Source organism: Pinus tabuliformis, chromosome 7, assembly GCF_031772625.1.
Source record: "Pinus tabuliformis cultivar Carrire ecotype Pingquan chromosome 7, CPIR1, whole genome shotgun sequence".
NCBI classification, from domain to species: domain Eukaryota; kingdom Viridiplantae; phylum Streptophyta; class Pinopsida; order Pinales; family Pinaceae; genus Pinus; species Pinus tabuliformis.
In genome coordinates this window covers 1637232564-1637245985 of record NC_142293.1, presented here as the reverse complement: position 1 = coordinate 1637245985, position 13422 = coordinate 1637232564, and the positions used below count along the sequence as shown (strand labels likewise).

General features: G+C 37.0%; 1 protein-coding gene across 1 annotated transcript in view; it reads left to right on the top strand.

The window, feature by feature from the left end:
- The first annotated feature begins 3455 nt into the window (after positions 1 to 3455).
- Positions 3456 to 13422, top strand: part of LOC149254635 (uncharacterized) — a 148670-nt gene continuing 138703 nt past the window's right edge. The window contains exons 1-2 of the mRNA XM_089460200.1: positions 3456 to 4003; positions 5642 to 5990. Of these exons, the coding sequence (XP_089316326.1) occupies positions 3606 to 4003; positions 5642 to 5990 (747 nt within the window). The 5' untranslated portion in view covers positions 3456 to 3605. The remainder of the gene's footprint in view (positions 4004 to 5641; positions 5991 to 13422) is intronic.

The following is a 13422-nucleotide window of genomic DNA, read 5'->3' as shown; positions in this document are numbered from 1 at the left end:
TAGTTCCTGGAGCTTTGGTTGGACAAATGCTCTGGAAGCCCTATAACGACTTGGGTTGAGTTATTAATCCTTGAGCCTTGGTTGGAAAAAGCGCTCTCGAGCCCTTGGTGGGTTGAGCTACTAGTCCTGGAGGCTTGGTTGGACAACGCTCTTGAGCCTTATATAAGTTGTGGGTTGAGTTACTAGTCTTGGAGCCTTGGTTGGACAAACGCTCTAGAGCCCAATATAAGCTGTGGGTTGAGTTACTAGTTTTGGAAGTCGGGTTGGAACAAACACTTTGGAACCTTGGAAGGCTAGGATAGAGACTGATTTGATGTTGGTTTTGTGATGTTCGGCTGTGAGGTGGAATCGATGTTTGATGGGTTGAGGTGGATGGCCTTTGGAAACCGTGGATGAGTTTTGATTGATGTGTTCTATGAGATCCCACATTCATGCTTGGAATATTGCACATGGGTGAATGACTGAAGAGAGATTTGGCTCAACCATTCTACGGTCGGGTGGAACATGGAAGTCCCATCCCGGGTTTGGATTTTGCATCATTAATAAAATGTTATTTCTCCTTGTATATTTATAAAAAAAGACGGATTATATGTGGTTTATATGGATGTGATTTCATTGGTATTTTTATCCCTATTATGCTGGTTATTTACATATTTTATGACAACAACTATGTATGGCTCTCAGCATGTTTTTACTTGTATGTGAATGGATAATGTGTCTATGATCTAATAGATGAATATGCAACGAATGACGTGAGGCATCAATGGTTCATAACGATTCTCAGATAAGTATGAGATCCCTACACTTAATTCGATTGTTTACACCTGTAAGTTACATGTTCATGATATTTTTTGATGAAATGTTTATCATGGCTAGTAGGGGTCTAGCTAAGGTCTTGATCATCTGATTGCTTTTGTATCATTTTTTTCCCCTGTAATTTCCTGATTCTAAGCATTCATTCCATTATGGGCAGTGGTTTGGGCTCTGAGTGTGAAAAGTGGCTTAAATCTCGGGGTCGCTGGCACTAAACTAACAATTTTAGTCCACAGTCGTAGGCAGGCAGGCTTATGAGAGCGACTTTGGGTTTCTGGTCGCTCCCTTGCCCATAACATGAGAGCGACTTTGGGTTTCTGGTCGCTCCCTTGCCCATAACATGAGAGCGACTATGGCCTAAAAGACATTTACAACAATAGGACCTAGGGACAGGCTGTCTGAGTGGCTGACTTATCTTCTGAGGGGTCTGTTGACGATGTTGAATGACTCTGTGTAATGTTTCATCACTTCCATTTCCTTAAGGTTACCTAGGAGGTCGAATCATATCATAGTGGCCTCTCGTCGCATGTTTACCCCGACTCGTCAGTGGCTTGGGTAGATGTGGGAGGAGGTTGTTACAGTTAATTTTAGTTAAATGCATATCTAAGTTTAACTCTTTGATTCTTTTTATATTGAGCCTGATTTTGTAGTAATTGGCAGAGAGAAGATAAGGTGAAGCACACTAAGGTGCGATTAACGATGCCTGTTGTCTCTAACGACTACAAGGTCACCGTTTTAAGTACTATTAAAAGCAGACTTCTCAAGCAAAGATGGATGGATACCTATCTCTCTATCAACCAAACTTATGCTTGAAAACAAATTTTAATTATGCAAAACTAACTTAATATGCAAATGCATAAGATGATTAGAAGATGAGAACTAATAACTCAACCCAAGCTAAAGGAAACGTGAGAACCAAAATGAAATGTTCACTTCACTAGACAAAGATTGAAAGGTAAACCCCTTAGAATATCACAATTAAACCACGAGCTTACTTTAAATCCTTTTAAAATAGTTATAGCTCAAAGAGAACAAAATCTTTTTCATAATTTAATATCAGATGCTAAAAAAAGACTAAGTTTATGAAATGTAAATTATACAAAAGATATGCAAATTATCGCAATTCCATGGCAAAGTACTTCAATAATTACTCGAAATATTCACAAAATATTTAACATGCAATAAAAATCAAATGATTCAAGTAATTACATCATGATTAGAGCTAATTCAATGACGAACAATTTCAGTAGATGTCAAGCATAAGAAAATACCCAAAACCTTAGCATGCAAAATACTCTAGCAATTAAATTTTGAAAATTTAAATACCATGAAGAACTATGAAATTTAAATGTTAAATACTTAGCAATTCTAGAATTAAAATGTTTTTCTTAAGTGACCCAATCCAGAAAAAATTTCTTAATTTCATATAGTCAATCTTTAGAGATGATTTAAAAATAATTTAAATGTGTTTGACTATAAAGAAATTTAAATTTTTAATACCAAAATTTTTTAAAATCCCAAGCCCCTAACAGAAAAAAAAACCCACGAAAGAACTTTAGGTTAAAAATTTAATTATTCCTTAGGCAATTTTAATGTGTTAAGTTTTACAAAAACACCCAAGAAAGAACTTTAGATTAAAAATTTAATTATTCGAATTTTAATGTGTTAAGTTTTACAAACAAATTTAATGAAATGCTTAATTAGGTTTTTTTAATTGCGAGAAAAGTAAAAAATCAAAAGGTTTAATAAATTAAAATTTTAATGGTCTAATAAATTAAATTTTTAATGGTCCAAGACTCTACTTTGATTTAATTCTTTAAAAATATCGAAGTCATATTAAAAAAATTGAAAATGATTTTTATTTTTTATTTTTATATCAAATAAAAAATAAAATCAAAACCAACAAAAAAACGAAAATTAAAATTTCAAAATTCCATCGAATTCACACATTTTTTTTTAAGATTTTGTTTTTTTATTTTTGAATTTAGACTTCTGTGATCCATAACATTTTTTTTTTTTTTAAGATTTTGTTTTTTTTTTTTTGAATTTAGACTTCTGTGATCCATAATAATCACATAATATCTGCTCGCCTTTCGAACTAGTTAGCATGGTTCTTCAAGGCAAGATGAGCAACCAGATCCAACAATGCAATAAATAAATGTAGAGAGCAACTAACTAGTAGTTTGAGAGTAACAAATAGTTTGATTAAAAGGAAAAATTAGAATTTAAGATTTCATCGAGAAAGAAAAGAGAATTTAGTTAAAGAAATTAAAATTTTAAAATGTTATTAAAATATTTTTTTATTAATATTCAATTTTTTAGGTAATAATATTATTAATAGTTAATATTTTAATAATATTATAAATCATGTATTTATAATAAATTAACTTTAATAAAGTAATTAATTATATATAATGTTTTTTTGTAGACCCCAATAACCATATTATTATATGTAATATTCTAAAAACTATTATTAGAGCAAAAATCAAAGGTTTAAGAGATTATTAAAGCAAACTCAAAAATCGAATGTTTTATAAAAAGATCTCACCCTAACGAATTTCAAACAAAGTGATAAAAAGGGAAAAAAATACGAAATCGAATGAATTTCAAACAAAGTAATAAAAGGGGAAAAAATACGAAATCGAATGAAATTGTTTGATGCAGGTTAATGGAGGGAGAACCGTAGAGGGAGGATACTGGCTGAGGAGGCAACGAGGGGAATAGAGCTCGGACAGGGACGCGGAAGGAGGAGAAAAAGACAACGGAGAGAAAACCGCTTGGGTAAAGGTGGAATGAAAAATGCAGGCAGCGATAGACGAGGGAAAAATGGGAATGAAGGAGCTTCGGGTAGCGCAGGTCGAGCAGCGATGAGTGAGCAGGGAGCAGCGGAAATGAAGAACACAGGGTTTAAAGGCGACACAGAGGAATATGGGACGCAGAAGGAGCAGCGACCAGGGAAGAAAGCCAAATCGAGGAAAAACGGATCAATGAAAGAAGAGATAGCCAGCAGCGAAAAAGAACAAAATCGGAAATTTGCTGAGGAGACAAATCGCAGCAAAAAAGAACAAAATCGAAAATTTGCTGAGGAGACAGATCGCAGCAAAAAAGAGAGGAGCGATTTCAGAGAAAAGAAAGGAAAACAAAGAGAGATGGAACAACGAAATTTTAAAGCGCTGCAGGGTAGCAGACGGTAGCCCAACAACCTTACATGTTTTACAGAAATTCTTATTTTAAAATGATATATTTCTGCTTCAGAAAATTTGAAACGAAACGATTGTAAATTTAATTCTTTTTGAATAATGTCATGCAAAATGGTATTGAGGCCACATTTTACCTTCCAGGGCCTAGGCTCTCTGGCTTCAAATAAAAATTTATAAAAATTTCTCTTTCAGATATGCATGCACCTGCAGAAACGAAAACAAAAATATGCAGAACGGAACAAAAATATCCAGAACGGAGATATACAAAAATAGATAAAAACCCCGAAACCCAAGTTATTTTTTTTTTTCCAAATCTATATATATATTAAGAATTATCCATACAGAATACCAAATATTCGTGAGCAGTGAGCCTTACCTATTTCATGCAATTTGAAAACAAATTTGGGTGATGGCATGTAGTTGCTTGACAGTATTCTCGAATATCGATCTGTTCTTTTCCCTCTCAGCCTTCAGTTTGGGCTTTTTCCAGCATGCCCAAAGATCCAATGTGGGTGCAGTTTGTGTGGTGGGATTTATAACCGCGTTCAGTTTGGGCATTTTCCAGCATGCCCAAAGATCCAGTGTGGGTGCAGTCTGTGTGGTGGGATTTATAACCGCGGGCCTTGATATTTTCTTCCCTCGTGGCTTTCAGACTTCAGCTTGTGGTGTGGCAGGAAGCTACGGAGACCAGCTTTTTCTAGCATGCCTAAAGACTCATATTGAGTGTACTGTGCTGCCTGTGTGAGGATTTATAACTAATGACTTCACGCTTTACATGGAAAATCATCTCTCTAATTCTCAGAATTAGAGAAGGGGTGCACAGTTACCCCTTCTCAAAAAGCAACCTGAAACAAGCATCTTTATCTTCTACCTTTGCTAATTATTGTAATATTTGTTTGAACTTCCTTGGCACAATTTACTGACAGCCTGTGATTGTGAATCTTTTAAATTACACAACGGGTGGCTTCTCAACCCATCCATCATTTGAAAAACATTAACGTAAATTCTGGTCAGCTAAAAGATGAAGTTTATTCTTCATCGGGCAGCTAAGGTTTCTGTTGCCCTTGAATGAGTTTCTTGAAGGGCCTTGAAGGCCACAGATTTGTATGGTCATGTAAATCAGTGTCCCAGTGTGCCTACCAAAGTGCAGGAACATGTTACATAGGCAATCACTACGTGATAAAACATGCAAGGTGTTTATACTTATATTCCTGTAAATTTTCACAGGACCATACCCGTTAGCTGGTACTACTAAAGTCCTTACGGTGCAATGCAAGATACAGGTTTGTGTATACAGTAACATTGCAAAGAAGTAGTTCCTTTCCATAGGAACTTCGATGATCTACTTGTCTCTATGAAGGCTTTTAAAGATATTGTTGATCAAAGCTTTCTGGATTCTCATTCAATCTTTGTAAAGTTCTTTACCCCTTAAAAATTAGCAACATTAGCTTAGGTTTAAGGTGACGTGTTGAAATGATTTGCAAGTTTGTGTAGCTGATTAATTTTGCTTCAATTATGAAAATTTTGATGTGTACAGGTAATCTCTCTGGCAAGTTTATCATTTTTCCTCCATTTCTTCCTTTCAGCAGGAAACGCGAACTAAATTATGAAATCCTTTTCATTAACAGGGAACTCATGGAAAAACCATTAATCATGGAAGGATCCAAATCTGTCGAAGATACGGATGTCAATTTTCAAAAAAGAGAACCTATAACTGTTCAGGGTTCAAATGTTTTGAAGGGGAGTGATCAGACAGCTGCTAAAACAAAACAGGAACCAGAAAGCATTGAAGACGGCATAGGACACAAAGTGGAGGAAATGCCAAGTAAAATACAAAGAAAAAGGGCCCCCAAAAATATATTCAAGTCAGATGGGTTAATGCGTGAGTCAAAATCCTTACTGAGAAAGAATGCAATGCATGAAGAAGCAAGTGATGAGGACAAGGCTTGGCTTGCATCCCTTTCAGATGTTGAGGTGGTATGTAATTTCTAAGCAATACTTATTCATATAAAGAAGTCAACTTTGACAGGTGTCTTGTCTAGATTGAGGTAGCAACTGTTGATTGAGTAATCATTCTTGTTTAGTTAAATTCAGTTTGTTTCAGATAATGATGTTTTAAGATGTTTTAAGATAATTACTGATTCATGATTTGGTTGTATATCAAATTCAAAACTTAGTTGAACTTGTCTTTTAGAGAGAGGTCCTAATTCAACTCTTAAACATGGAGCTTCTGACATAACAAATTTGCTATGCAAGATGTCATGAATGCATATCAATATAGTTTGAAAATCACCCAAAATTAAGGTCAGGCATTTTGTTTTGTGGAGAGTGTGGGGATGACCAATACAGGGTTGCAGGATCTGCCACCCCCCCGCGCCGGTTTAGAGCCCAGAACGTCACTCTGGATGGGACTGCTGTAGAATTTGTTACATAATCGGTGGTCTGAAAATTCAGAACTGTGCTTCCTGCCATTGTGGAACCACGATGGTTCTGTACATGGTTTGGCATGCAGGACGACAGTCTGATACACGATTCCGACATGCTTCTTGTTGTGGTGGTGTCTGCTAAAATTTAAATACTAGGGTTGATTACCCAGAAAATTATTTTTGCTCAAATAATTCTGAAATCACTGGAAAGAAACACACTGGTATTTTTAACTTCACAATTGAAAATTATGCAGTGGAAATAACTAGGAAAATCACCATAAGAACTGTAGATTTTTTCAGTCCAACGATCTCCCTTCACTTCTCTTAATCTGGAAAATTTAGGGCCTTGATCCACATATAAGATAAGATAATTTTATTAATGTCCTCGGGTGACCACAAAAGTAGGTCAACTGGACTAAAGGATACATCCCGTGTAAGTACAAGACATGTGGGAGTGCAAATGCAACTCCATTGTAACTTCAAAGCTAGTAAGACTAAGATATGACTAAGATAGGACTGACATGAAATACAAATACAAATAGAGAATGTATAAAGTCATATGAGATGACCAGAAATGAGAAATGCGAAGAATGTCTTCTGCTGGATTGTGCAACTCCAAAGAAGTGAGGGGGAGCTTAAGATGAAGCCAATGAGGTCAGCGTCTCTCGAATTTGATGGCTGATGGCGAGGGAGGCGAGCAAGCAATCTCTCCCTATCTGGGTCCTCCAAAACCGTTTTGAAATCAAATTGCATGATCCTAGGCGGAGTAGATGAGCGAGTGCTCCTCCTAACATCCTAGGCCAAAAGGAAGAAGCTGCTGATCATTCTATGTTTGTTGTGCTGTGTCTGGGAGGATGCTTGGTGGGTGGGAGGTACCCTACACTGTCTCTCCGTTGAGCCGTTTCCTCTAGCTCTTTGAGGGTAGGTTGACTGAAGCATGGTATTGCATCCATGGGCCAGTCTCGAATTTGCCTGTCTATCACGGATTGGGGGGTGGGTGCAGAAAACCCCAAGGTATCACCATTCTTCCCTCTGCTGCAAATTGAGACTCTCTGTTGGAAATAAAACTGAGAGGGGGGGGGGGTGAATCAGTATTATCAAATCAAACACTTTTTCGTTTCCATACTCAGATTCATATACGCTACTTTAGTGAAAGGAACCTGCGTGTATACGCAACTGTGTCTAATGCAACTAGCGTATATCCAGTAAACTTATGATTCAGTTAATCTTTAAATGTTGATCTTTATTAGTGCATTAGAACTTTTATTAACCATATGAACAATAAACAGGTGCAGTAAAACAGAACAGATCATCACACACAAGAAGCACACATGAACACTGGAAACCCAATGTGGGTGAAAACCACCTGCTGCAAGTCGTCTCTATCTTTTTAATAAGAAACTTCTTACAATATTTCTGTACTGGTGCAGTCTTATACTAGTACATAGGCTTCTACCTGCAGAAGGCTACAACCTTCTCTCGTTCTCCAGCTTCTCCTAGAAGGGAGCTACAACCCCCTTAGCTCTTGTACTAGTTGATATACTAGTACGTAGGTGCCAGCCTACTGAATGCTCCAACCTTCACTCGTTTTCCAGCTGCTATTGGAAGGGAGCTACCACCCCCTTAGCTTTTGTACTAGCTGATGTACTAGTACATAGGTGCCAACCTAAAGAAGGCTACAACCTTCTCTTTCATCTCCCAGGTACCACGTTTCATAAATTTTCAGACTGGATACTCCTGAAGCACAACACCATAATCTGAAAGGCCACATTTCATTCAATTTTCATACTGGACCCATCAATATCATTGAAGCACAAAATCAATCAACACTAGCATCATCAATCTCTGAATCACCCAATACTGAATCACTGAAACCCAGTCAACCAACTGCAATCACCAGAACACAGAGCAGAACGCAGAACTCTGCAACAATATTCAGAACCAACTGTATCATCAGAAATCATGCATACGCTACTTGGAAGAGCCGAACCAGCGTGTATATGCAACTTCACCAAAGTGAACTAGCGTATATGTCAACAATTACTTGCTGATAACTTCGCTGTACTTCCTGACTTCAGACATACCCAGATCGTTACATATACAAGGATAATACATATGTTAGCAACCAGATCTAGTCCATCAAATCACATAAAGATAAGTCATTATGATCCTAATCCATTATAGATCTCATCCATCAACACTGAAGCTAAACACAATCAACCAAATTGAATATGCAGAACACTGACACTAGTAAACAGTCACCAGAACTCAGACTTTGCATCAACAACCAGAACCACCTGTAACTTCAAACATCATAGATCATATTGTATACGCTACTTAGATGTATCTGCCTTGCGTATGTACGCGCTTTTATCAAAGTCAACTAGCGTATACATCTGTAAATATTCATTCATGTTTTGCAGCTATTTCAATCTTAAGTTATACCCAGATCAGAACATTACATGCATCAGTATACAGATCTAGAACAAGCATGATCAAACCATATAGAGATGATTCATTCCAAACCATTTGATCCTGATCTATCCTTAGATCTTGTTCTCCATCAACTGCTGAGATTCCTCCTTAGCTCAGATCAAGCAAAGCATCATGAACCCATAACTTGCATACTAGATCTCATACATCATCAGATATTCAAGACTTTCTGAATGCCTTTGCCTAATGATCTTCTTCTCCTTTTATAGTCTTAGGCCTTACTCAATACCATGGTCCAAAACCATTTAGAACCAATACTAGGGACCCAATACCTGGGTTCAACACTTCGGACGCAATACCAAGGTCCAAAACCATAGGTCTAAATACCACGGACCCAAAAATAAGCTTTCCCACATGTATGCGCTTTTCTGTGCATGAAAGTGTGTGCATACGCATACGCGACTTTTGATCAGCAATCCCGCGTGTATACACGCCTTTGTATATAGTGAACCTGCGTGTATAACCTGCGTGTATACACTACTTGGTATATAGCGAACCTGTGTATATACGCGACTTGGTATATAGTGAACCTGCGTGTGTACACGACTTGGTATATAGTGAACCTGTGTATATACTTTTCTTTCTTCATTCTTTGTAGTCTGATCATCAATTCTTTGCTACTGACCTGCTACACTATGATCTGTCATCTGTGTGAGTTGCCATCAAGGACAACACTTGTATCATAATGCCAACAATCTCCCCCTTTGGACTTGATGGCAAAGCTAACTTGCCATACTAAGAACTGTCAACTTAATGAGTTGTCATTGTACATTACATCTGAACTGATTCCTTTGAGTTGCCTTGCATCCCATGTGTTCTGTCACATCTGATCTCTCTTCTGTAGATTCATCTAGTTATGTATAAGTGAGATGTTCTGCTACAAGTGGGTTGCCATCAAGTACAACACATGCATCATAATGCCAACAATCTCCCCCTTTGGACTTGATGGCAACAACCATACCAAGTCACTCTCCCCCTTTGACATCAAGGGCAAAGGGCGGACCAAGATATTATATTCCTTGATATACATTCCACTGTCTATACTCCCCCTGAGTACCTGCCGAAGTCTTTGATTGAGCTCCCCCCTTGTATATGCCAAGTTGTACCAATCTGTCCATGATCCCTCTGAGTACATGCTGAAATCTCTGCTCTGCTGAAGAGTGCTGTTCATGCTCCCCCTGACTGTAAGCAAGGTCTACAAAAAGATGTTCTACAAGAAGAACATGACTCTATCATAAATGACCTTCCTATCACCAAAGACTCATACATACATCCATCTCCCAACCAAGTGGGGATATACCAATATTGACTCATCCACCCAACCAAGTGGGGATACATCAGATACCAATTGTTTATACATGACTGAAATATTACATCATCTTTCCCATGCATAGTGGGGTTACAAATTAGATCATATGACCAAAAGGGATTCATCAAATGACTACAATAGATAGAGACAAACTATTACATCATGAGTCTTGATATGACCTTTACATGACTATAACAGAGACCAAACATCTAAATAAGACCATGATAGTCATCAACAACTATCATACACAATGTATGATCTGCTCCATAAGCATCTGTCAACAGCATCTAGACTAGCAACCTGTATATGTCCATTAGTGTATAAGTCATCAACCTATAACAAGGCATGTCTGCATATAGATATCAACTGATCCTTTTGAACAGAATTCTGCATATGCCATACAAAATCATTCACATTATATCATATTTGAAAAACACCATAGCCGTCTCATCAAGATCCGCATGATCCAAGTATCATCACTTTGGGAACATCTGCATCAATCAACATATGTAAGTATCAACCTATCATCATATAGGTAAGAACTCATCATCATTATGTCTCCAACAATGTAACTTTGAGTAATCATTCATGTATTTAGCACTATGTATCTTGAGCTCAAGATCATTTGTCAAGACTTCTTGATATCATCAACAGCAACAATCCTCATCCATATGAGCGCCAAGAACTATAGGAATCCTGCATTATAACTGTATTATATGATCTTTATGCATATGATGACAGCAACATATGAGTGACTCATCATCAAGTAATGAAGATGTGTATTCAAGCTTTGTACTTCTCCTTATCCTTATGAAGATCACCATGTAAGCACCATACATGCATCATCAGAGAATCAACCACAAATATGATCTAAACATCAACTATGTAACCCCAAGAATCATATGAGATTTTGTCATGGATAACTCATAACCATGTCATAGCAAGATATATCATAAGCATCATTACCAAGGACTACTAACCATAATGCCAACAATGCATTATTAAAAGCATATGCTCCCCTTAAACTTGTGCCATCTGTTCACTGTCAGATCTGATCATGCATATATCAGCAAGAAGTATCAAGGCATCATCATCATTAATTTAAGATCAAAACACTTTAAAAACATCTTACAAGTGTCAAGACATTTCCACACATCATCAACAGATTGTAACCATTATCAAACAGAGCAAATAATGGATTGAATCATATCAGACCCTTTTTCTGAGCCTGCCCCTACTGCTTTTCCTCAAACTAACATATACGTGATTGTGCAGTAACTAACTCGCATATATACGCGACTTTCCTTTATGAAACTTGCGTATGAGATTTAGGACACTGAAGTTTTACACTTTCAGCTCCCTCTGTGTCTGTTATGTTTGTATATTGTGCTGTGCCACATCTTTCTGATTGTACTTCCTTCTTCTTCCATATCTTCAAGTGTGATGATGTTTTCTCGTTTTTGTATGGTGCCCGTACTTTGTTCCTGCAATCCTTAGCTATATGTCCAAGCTTGTTACATGCATAACATCTCACATGTTTCATATTCCTTCTGTAGCAATCAACAGCTCTGTGACCAAACATATTGCAAGCAAAGCAATATCCCTTAAAGTACCTGGAACGTGATGGTCTTTCTCTGTGATGGTCTTGAACCATTCTTCTTCTACATCTGGCTGCAACATGTCCAAGATTATGACATACATAACATTCAACGTTATTCATCGGAGGAGTAAAAGATTTTCTTTGAAGAATTTCTTTCCTTGGCTGTTGATGGGGTTGTCCTCTCATCTCCTTGTTGATTATTTTAGATTTCTCATTAGAATTCCTTGCCTCTCCTTGTGAACTAGATACATCTTCAACAGATTCATAAAAACCAAGGCCAGTTTTGATAGCAGGAGACCTTTGACTACTAAGAATATCATCCAAGATCTTAGTACTATCTTGAAATCGTAAGAGCTTATCCTTTTCTTCTAAGTTAACTTTTAAAATACTTACCTTAATCTGATGTTGCTCCTCCTTTTCATGATACTGCTTCTTCATGTTTTCTTCATGTTTTCTTCCTTCTTCCAACTGATGTCTTAGTTCAAGAACTTCGTTTTCTTGTTTTGCAAGAGCTTGGAGTAGTTCTTTATTCTGCTTATTTGATTCTTCAAGATCTTCTTTTAGCGAGAGGATCGTAGCTTCAAGACTTTCATTGTAACTGGATCTATCTCTGAGTTTCTTGATTGTTGTGCTCCTTTCATTGACTTCATTTCTTAATGATGTCACTTCTTCTTGCAACTTTTGACATTGATCTTCCTTGTCCTTGAATAACTTCCTTACCTTGTTTCCTTCCTCTAGTTGAGCTTTTAGTTTGGTAGCTTCTTCTTTGAAGGCACATTCCCTTTTGTTCAATAGATCTTGTTGATCTCTAATTTTGTCTGTAAGCCTTTTAAATTCTGCCTCTATTTGATATCTTTCTTGCTCACCCATAAGAGCAAATTCAGTTGTTTCGCTATCACTTTCATCATCTTCAAATGGATGGATAAATGTATCACAAGAGGATAACAAATTCATACTTGATAGTTCTTTTGCTTGTTCATCTTCATTCTGAAGTGATTCTGAATCTGAAGTGCTTCTTCCACATATTCCCCAATCGATTCTCCCATTGTCATAGCTCTTCTGAGATGTCTTCTTCTTCTTAGGCGCTTTCTTCTTAAGCTTCTTTCCCATTGATCTACGGATCTCCTTCAAGCGATCAAGCTTCTACCAAAGGACCTGCTCTAATACCAATTGTTGGAAATAATACTGGGGGGGGGGGGATGAATCAATATTATCAAATCAAACACTTTTTCATTTCCATACTCAGATTTATATACACTACTTCAGTGAAGGGAACCTGCGTGTATACGTAACTGTGTCTAATGCAATTAGCGTATATCTAGTAAACTTATGATTCAGTTAATCCATTAAATGTTGATCTTTAGTTAGTGCATTAGAACTTTTATTAACCATATGAACAGTAAACAGGTGCAGTAAAACATAACAGATCATCACACACAAGAAGCACACATGAACACCATGATGTAGGGTGGAAACCCAATGTGGGTGAAAACCACCTGCTGCAAGTCGTCTCTATCTTTTTAATAAGAAACTTCTTTTTACAATGTTTCTGTACTGGTGCAGTCTTATACCAGTACACAA